At 71.4% G+C, this 8,557-nt stretch overlaps 1 protein-coding gene across 1 annotated transcript; it reads left to right on the forward strand.

Moving 5' to 3' along the window:
* Nucleotides 1-1,869: 1,869 nt before the first annotated feature.
* On the forward strand, nt 1,870-6,788 carry CNN2 (calponin 2; the record flags this gene model as incomplete). The annotated part of the gene is made up of 6 exons (XM_082010935.1): nt 1,870-1,932; nt 4,637-4,863; nt 5,235-5,301; nt 5,411-5,833; nt 6,118-6,264; nt 6,341-6,788. The coding sequence occupies 6 exons, from the start codon at nt 1,870-1,872 to the stop codon at nt 6,605-6,607; spliced, it is 1,194 nt and encodes a 397-aa protein (XP_081867061.1). The 3' UTR covers nt 6,608-6,788.
* Nucleotides 6,789-8,557: the final 1,769 nt, after the last annotated feature.

The raw sequence follows: 8,557 nt of genomic DNA on the forward strand, positions 1-8,557 counted from the left end.
TGCCTCCCCGGGCGGCTGCTCCGTCCCCTTCGTCTGGGGCAAAATCCCCCTCTCAGGCCCAGTGAGCAGGGTCCCTCCTCGCCTCCCTCCTCCTCCTCGCAGACCCCATGGCCATACCCGCGTCCCCCTTCCCACCCCGCTGCTCTTCCCAGCAGCTCCCTGGGTTCCGTGGCCCTGCGGCCCGCGCGGCCCCGCGGCCCCCGCCGCGGGGGACGTGGGACACTCACCAGCAGGGTCTGCGGGACGGGGCTTCCTGCCCGGCTCTTCTTGGAGATGGAGGGGGTTTTCATCAGCTCCCGCTTCTTCCGGGAGAACATGGTTCCCGGGGGCGGCCGAGCCCCTGCCCCCGGCGGCCCCTCGCTCACTGCGGCCGCGGTGCCTGGCTGCCAGCGCCGCGCTCCTTCACCGCCCCGGCCACATTCGCCGGGGCGAACTGTCAGGAGGGCGCGTGTGACGCCGCCTTATTTCCTCATCGGCTTCGCCGGCAAACCTGAAACAGGAAAAGCCAAATGTGCACCCAGGGCGCGAGGCCGGGGGGAAGGGGGACCTCGGCTGCCCCTCGGGGGGCTCGGGGCCGTCTCCAGCCTTGCAGGAGGTGGCAGAGAAGACGCCGTCGCTCTCGGGGTGGTGGGCTCTCAGCAGCCGTTTGCAGGGGGTTTGGGGCTGCACCCCAGGGCTGCACAGAGGGTTCAGGGGGCAGAGACCCCCACGTCGCAGGGCTGGGGCTGAGCCCCGCGCGACCCCAGGCCTCTGTGGGGTTTACCCCTGTTTGGGGGTGTCCGTCAGTCCAGGGAGGAGGAGCCCCGTCCTGCGGGGCATTTCTGGAGGCCCCGGCTGTGGGGGTGTGTGGGCTGCAGGGCTCCAGACTCCCACCTGTGGGATTCTCCCGGCTCTGCCTCCCCTGTGGGCTCAGTGACCAGGATGGCCTGGCCCCAGCTGCCCCCGAGGGTCGCTGCCCTGCCCCTTGCACCCACCAGCCTGCAGCCTCTGCTCAGCCACGGTCCCCACCCGTGACTCACCCACCCACGGGGTAACGCAGCCCTGCGGTGGTATGTTCACCTGTGGGAGCACCCAGCGAGGTGGCAGACAAGCCCCGAGAGAGGGACGGGCCGAGCCCCCCCGGGGGACCGCTCCCGCAGCGTGGGGACCCCCGGCCGGATCCTGCCCCGGCCGCTGCCCACCGGGCTGCTCGGGGCGGCTGCCGGGCCCCGCGAGCGGTCTCGGGGGCGGGGGGGTCGGGGAGCCCGCTTCTTTCCCCGGGACGCCCCCGTGGGGCCGCCTCTCGTGGGCCATCTGCCGGCCGCGGGGCGGGAGGCGGCCGGGAAAGGGCCCGGAGCCGGACCCGCCGGCTCCCGGGGCGCGGGGCGCGGGACGAGGGCGTGGGGCGGGATGTGCGGGTGGGGTGTGCGGGGGGGGGTGGTGCGTAGGTAGAGGTGCGGTAGAGGGTGCGCGTACGTGTGCCCCGCGTGTGCGGGTGGCCGTGGATGCGCGCAGGTAGGTGTGCAAGGGAGTGCCCGTGGGTCGGAGGGTGCGTGTCCATCCACGGATGTGCCCGTGGGTCGGGCTGCGCACATCCGTGTGTGCACGCGTAAGGGGCGATGCCCACGCGTGTGCCCGTCTGTGGGTGTGTGCGTGTGCCCGCGTGCCAGGCTGTGCCCACGCGTGCCCGGGACGGCTCCAGCCCCGTCCCCGGTGCCCCCGGGTCCCGGTGTCGGGGTGCGGGGCCCCCCCGCGATCCGGCCGCTCCTGCCCTTATTTGGGCATTTCGGCCCCGTCCAATCAGCGCGGGGCCGGCCCGCCCCGCCGCCCCGCCGCCCCGCCGCGCTCCGGTGCCGGCCCCGCGCCCCGCGCCCCGCGCCCGCGCCCGCCATGAGCAGCTCCCAGTTCAACAAGGGCCCGTCCTACGGCCTCTCCGCCGAGGTCAAGAACCGGGTGAGCCGCGGCGGGGGACGGGGGACCGGTGCCACCGGGCGGGGGCCGGGGCGGGGGCCGGGGGGCACCGGGCGCTGCGGCTCCCGGTGGTCCCGGGGGCCCTGGAGAGCTGGGCATCCCGGGGTCCTGGAGAGCCGGGGGGGTCCCGGTGTCTCCGAGGGTGGAGTGGGGGGGGTCCCGGGGGCGGAGTTGGGCGGGGTCCTGGGGGTCCTGGGAGGACGGGGAGCCGGGGATCCCTCCCGGTGCGCCGGAGGCCCTGAGGGGCGGGGAGTGCCGGGGCTGGTGGCTCCGGCGGGGCGCGGCCAGGAGCAGCCCCCGGCCCACGCCTGCCCCTCGCAGCCCGGGACCCCCGGCCAGGCACACCGGGGCACCCTCGGCCGCCCAGGCCTCGAGCGCCCGAGCCGCTCTCCCGCAGAGGTGCCACCGAGCCGCCGCGGGGCCGCAGCGGGAGAGGGGAACCGGTGCCTCTGGCCGGGCTGTTTACACCCCGAGGACGGAGCGGGGTGCCGCAGTGTGCAGGCAGCTGCCCTGCCTTGCCAGCACCCTCCCGCCTGGGTGGGTGAAATTTGCCCTTGGCTGAACCGCGGGGGACGGGGCTGGGGTGCCGGCGAGCAGCACTGGATGCCTGGGTGCACCCCGTGGCTCTGGGTGCTCCCGTCCCAGCCTTCACTGTGCCCCCCTTGCAGTGGGGCACAGGGGTCCTGCCGGGCCGGGGGAGCGGGGGGACACAGCCACCCCTTCCCTGGGCCGTGCTCCCTGCGCAGCCCCAGGCTGTGGTCAGGACTGGGCTCCGGGGACTGCTGCCGCCCCGGGCGGTGGCACGGGCAGCGGCCGCGGTGCTGGGCTGTGCCCGGCCCTGGGAGAGCAGAGGTTGAGCCGTGGTCACCCCCAGCCCTGGGGCAGTCGGCTGGTGGCCCTGTGTGGCTGCACCGTGCCCGGGGACGCGGGAGCTGCCTGGATGGGACTGGGGCAGGCAGGAGAAGGGGCACCGGGCCGCTGCCTGCACCGCTACAAGGGCCTGGTCGTGTGTGGCTGTGGGGATGCGGCGGCTGTGGCCATGCCTGGGCCGGGCTCTCCTTGCCTGGCCTCGCAGAGGATTTGCATTTCATCACCGAGCGAAGACGGGCCCCTGCTTGCATCTGGGCTGGGCTCACCAGCACCGAGCGGGTGGACACGCGCTGGAGCCTCGCCGCTGCGTGTTCTTCGTCGCTTCAGCTTGATTCAGCAAGACTTAAGCCAGTTTAACTGCCCCAGTGTGTCTGCTGGAAGCTGACATCACTGACTGGGAACGAGTTAAACCAGCGGCAGCCTCCCAGTCTGTGCAAGCCCTTGCAAACTGGGCTGTAGTGGGATCTGGTCCCCTCTGCCCCCTCCCGTGCCCCGAGAAAGCCCCGCACTGGCCTTGGGCTGGGAAGAGGAACTGGCACCGGCTGCGCGCGCAGCAGAGTATCAGCTGGTAGGACAGTGGGATCCCCCGGCCGGGATCCGTGTGGTGTCGTGAGCGTGACCCTGCTCGGCTGGACTGTCCCTGCATGCCGCACCAGTCGAGCTTCCCCTTTGGGGCCAGGGCTGTGGGGCCACAGCAGAGCGCAGCCCGTGGCCACGGCCGATGTCTCCCTGCTGGGTAGCGGGGCCGGACCGTGCCCATCCTGGGGTCTCCTCGTGGCTGGGATCCCTCGGGGCTCACAGCCCTGGTGCGTACGGGGACCAGGAGGTGACGGGATGGGCAAGAGGTCGGCGGCTGCCTTGCGGCTGTCCCTGGGTGCCAGCTGAGCACGGGAGGGGCCGGGCTGGGGCAGCGACAGCACCCGGGGCTACCAGGCTCTTCCCGTGCAGCCCCCTCCCTCCTGCCCCAGGCCAGGGTGCCTTTTCCTTCCCTCATGGGCCAGGGCCGAGGCGATGCTGCCGGTGATGCTGCTGGTCTGGGCAGCTGGTCTCCATTTGGGAGGAGGCGTCCACATTCCTGGCATAGCCGCGGTGACCGAGGAATCTGCGGCGGCGCATTTGGCCCCGCCAGAGGGGAGAGCATCAAGCATTGCGCAGCCAGGGACCCCCAGGGCTTGGTGCCAGGCTCCCGCAGGCTCCAGGGGACGGGGAGGAACAGGCTCGGGGGAGGGTGGGGGGGCGTTTCCCCCCGGCCCCCACGGGCAGTTCCTCCTCATCCTCCTGGCGAAGTTCAGAAGCTGCCGTGTGTGAGGGGCACCGGGCTCTGCGGGCTCGCGCCGGATCCAGCCACGCCAGTGCCTGTGTCTGATGGCAGCATCGTGCTCGTGCTTCCGTCCCCATTCCCATGCAAGGGGCACAGGCAGGGGCACAGGCAGGGGCACAGGCAGGGGCAGCCCGGCTGCTCTTGCTCCCCAGACTGTATATATAGATGGGCTAAAAGCAGCCGATGGATGGGGACTTGGGCGGCTGGAGGTGGCACGTGATGGGGTCACACTGTGCCTTTACTCCCAGCCGTGGCTCTTGCCGCCTGCCATCCCTGGGGGGGCTCCTGCGCGCCCAGGAATCGTGGCTGAACAAGTATCTGGAGCCGTCCAAGCCGCCCGCTGCGCCCACCTCGCCCGCTGCGCCCACCTCGCCACCCGGCTCCCTGGGGCTGGGGGGGTCGCTGCACCGCCCTGCGGCTGGGGACCAGCCTGGCGCTGCCAGCGTCCCCACGGCTTCCCGGGGACAGCGCTCGGGACAGGGCTGCTGTCCCCAGACTCCGCTGCGGGTCTGTGCCCGGGGCGGGGAGCCGTCCCCCGCGAGGGGTTTGGGCTGCACGCCGGAGCCGTGCCTGAGCTGTCCCCTCGCCGTCCCCTCCCAGCTCGCCCAGAAGTACGACCCGCAGAAGGAGGCCGAGCTGCGGACATGGATCGAGAGCGTCACGGGGCAGCAGATTGGGCCCGATTTCCAGAAGGGGCTGAAGGACGGGGTGATCCTCTGCGAGTGAGTCCCGCGCTGCTTGCCGGGCCATGCTGAGCACAGCCCCTTGGCCCCAGCTCCGTTCGGAGGGGCCAGGGGATCCCCGCCAACCCTTGGGGTGGGAAGGGCGGGCTGGATCCGGCCATGCCCGCGCCGGTGGGATCCACCGGCTACAGCAGCCAGAGGTTTTCTCTGCGGCGCTGCTTGGCCGCAGTCGTCTCCAAAGTGCCCTTGTCTGGGGGGAGCCGTGGGGGGCTGGCAGGGACCTGGGGGTGGGGATCGCTTCATGCTTACGGGGGAGACCTGGGCTGGACCTTCCCAAAAGGGTCCCGTGCGCTGCTGCCGCCCGGGGTCTCTGCCCCACCGCAGCCCCCACTCCACCTGCCCCCCTCCAGGCTCATGAACAAGCTGGAGCCCAACTCGGTGAGGAAGATCAACCGCTCGGCTCAGAACTGGCACCAGGTAGGTGCGGGCAGCCCTGCCTGCGACCCGGCCGCCGCGGAGCCCCAGCTCTGCCCCAGCCCCTCTGCCGTCACCTGCCGGGGTCTTACCCCTCTCCCCCTGCCCCCAGCTCGAGAACCTCTCCAACTTCATCAAGGCCATGGCCAGCTACGGCATGAACCCCGTGGACCTCTTCGAAGCCAACGACCTCTTTGAGAGCGGGAACCTGACGCAGGTGCAGGTGTCGCTGCTGGCGCTGGCGGGCATGGTGAGCGCGCGGGGACGAGTGGCCTGGGAGGGGGCGCAGCCCCGCGGGGACCGGCTGGGGGGACCCCCAGCTTGGGGTGGGGCCCGTGAGACCCCACGGCTCCCCCTGCCCAGGGAGAGGGTGGGCTGTCTGGGACCCCCGTCCTTCCTCACCGCACCTCCCCGGCAGGCCAAGACGAAGGGGATGCAGAGCGGCGTAGACATCGGCGTGAAGTACTCGGAGAAGCAGCAGAGGAACTTCGACGAGGCCAAGATGAAAGCTGGGCAGTGTGTGATCGGGCTGCAGGTGGGCTGCTGGCTGAGGGGGGCCCAGTTTTATCAAACCCTCGGCACCGTCGTGGCTCCGGGCACGGCTGGGGCGATCCGAGGCTTAAGGTACCTCAAGTGTCCTCAAAATCTGGGACCGTCTCGGCTCTGTGTCCAGCACTCAGTGTCCGGGAGCCTGGAGGGGCTGTGCCTGGGCTGTGTCGGGGAGCGCTGGCTGTGCCCCCCAGGCTGCGGGGGGACGGGGAGGGAGGAGATGGGGCATGTGTGGGGCAGCACTTGGTCCTCACTGGAGCCCCTTCTCAGATGGGCACAAACAAGTGTGCCAGCCAGTCCGGCATGACGGCCTATGGCACCAGGAGGCACCTCTACGACCCCAAGAACCAGATCCTGCCGCCCATGGACCACTCCACCATCAGCCTCCAGATGGGCACCAACAAGTGTGCCAGCCAGGTGAGCCACCACGGCCCCGGTGGGGAGGGACAATGGGGCGACCACGGCCGAGCCCTGCTCCATCCTGTCCTTCCAGGTGGGCATGACGGCTCCCGGCACCAGGAGACACATCTACGATGCCAAGATGGGGACGGAGAAGTGCGACAACTCCTCCATGTCGCTGCAGATGGGCTCCAACCAGGGCGCCAACCAGAGCGGCCAGGTCTTCGGCTTGGGCCGCCAGATCTACGACCCCAAGTACTGCCCACAGGGCAGCCAGGGCGAGGTGGCCAACGCGGCCTGTGACCAGAGCGGGGACCCCCCCGGGTACCACTACTACCACGAGGAGGAGGAGAGCTACTGAGTGGGATGTGCCCAGTCCCGTCTCACATCATCTCCTGTACAGACCCTGCTGCCAGCAACATTCCAGCCTCTACTTTCGTCATTCCCTCTTTTTAAACTCTTTTTTTTGTTTGTTTTTTTTTTTAATTTTGAAATTAATCTATTTTTCTGAGCAAGGAAATAAAGACCCCGTTTCTAGAGAAGAGACCGGCCATTTCCCGCAGCCCATGGGCGTCCCAAGGCCCCAGCACAGCCCCAGCATTTGCAGTGGGAGGGCGGTGGATGCTCCAGCGCCGAGGAGCGGATGGTGTCTCCTCTCACGCAGCCAAGATGCCACGTTCCCACCCAGTGCTCTCCGCACCGCCCCTGCGACGCTCTGCTGCGGCAGTGCCCGGATCCCTCGGCAAGGAGGGGGGACAGCCGCCCACCCTGCCCCCGGTGCCGCTTCTCGTCCCCGTGCTGGCAGGACCCGGCTCAGCCCCGCGGAGGAGAGGGTCAAAGGGGCGTCGGGATGCGGTGGGAGCGCGGCCGGGAGAGACCCCCGGGCATGGGGGAATCCCAGGGCGCTGCAGGGCCTCGGCCCGGGGGCTTGTGCGTGCGTGAGTGCGCACGCGTGCGCCACCAGCACCCTCGCACTCTTGTGTCATCTCTAGCAGCGAAGCTGGAAACACCTTTTTTGCAGAACTCGTAGGGGCCGCGTTTCCGAGGCCCCGGTCGTGGCGGCAGGGCTGGGCTGGGATGCGGCACGCCCCGCGCTCCCCGCAGCCGGCTGCGGCTCCGACAGCCGCAGAAATCCATCGCCTGGCAGGCGGGAGCCAGCGCTGACCGCGACGGCCGCACCCTGCGCCGCGGAGCGATGCCCGAGTGCGGGCAGCTGCCAGGGCAGCGCGCGGGGCTGGGGACGCGGGTGCACGGCGCAGCCCCTTCGCTGCCCGTCGGGTTCTCTGCCTCCTGGGGGGTTCCTGATGCCGCTGCTCTTACACTGAAACCTTTTTTTCAAAAAAACCCTCAGCAGGCGGCGGTTTCTGGCGCAGGCTCCCTGGGTCAGTGCTCAGGCCGGCTCCCCCATGCCTGAGGGGGGGTGGGAGCTGCCGCGGACCTCCCCCCACGGAGCACCCGGGGCCGTGGGGCAGGAGGCTGTGCTCTGCGGGGCTGAGCCGCCCACGTGTCCCCGCAGGGCCGCGGGGTTAACGGTGCCACGGCGTGCCGGTCCTGCGTGTGGGTGACACCACGCTTCCCCCGGGCCACGCTGCGCCGTCCCGCACCGCGCTGCGAAGGCGCCGGGTGCTGCTGGCTCAGCACGGCCCCGCGCGCGGCCGAGGGTTCCGCAGGACCCGACCCCGAGCGGTGCCCCCCGGGAACACCCTGTGTCCCAGTGGGGGCCCTGGGCTCGGGCCCCGGCCGTGCGTGCGCGAGCCCCATCCACCCACCTTTTGGGGTGCGTTTCGGAGAACCGCGCCGGGTGCAAGGAGAGCCGCTCGGCTTCGCCCCACGGCCGCGCGCGCCTGCCCAGCACCCGCGGTGCCCGCTGCGCCGCCCGCCGCGGCGAGGCCCGGGGGTCTCTGCCTTCGGGACCCTCCCGGCGCCACCGCTGCCGCCCAGCACCCCAGTGCCACCCCGGTGCCCCCACCTCGCGGCTGCCGCAGCCGCGGGGGCTCGGGGAGGCTGGTGGGGAAGGGTCTGTCCCTCGGGGGCCCGGCGAGGGGAGACGCGGGGGGGCCCTCGGCGGGTGGAGGCACGGCCTGACCCCCCCAGCGGGGTCTCCGCTGCCCCGTGGGGGTCCCGAGGGCGGAGCGGGGGAAGGGCAGGTCAAGGGCGGCGGCAGCCGGTGAGGGGGTGGGGGGTGCGGAGAGGTTCCAGCCCTTCCCAGCGCCGCACGGGCCCCTTTAAGACCCGCTTCCCATGACGTCACGCCCGCGGCTACTTTGTAGCGCGGGGAGGGCGGGGCCTGCGCGCGAGGCCGGCGGAGCCG

This window comes from Phaethon aethereus (assembly GCF_964289735.1).
Source record: "Phaethon aethereus genome assembly, chromosome: 26".
In the NCBI taxonomy this organism is placed as follows: domain Eukaryota; kingdom Metazoa; phylum Chordata; class Aves; order Phaethontiformes; family Phaethontidae; genus Phaethon; species Phaethon aethereus.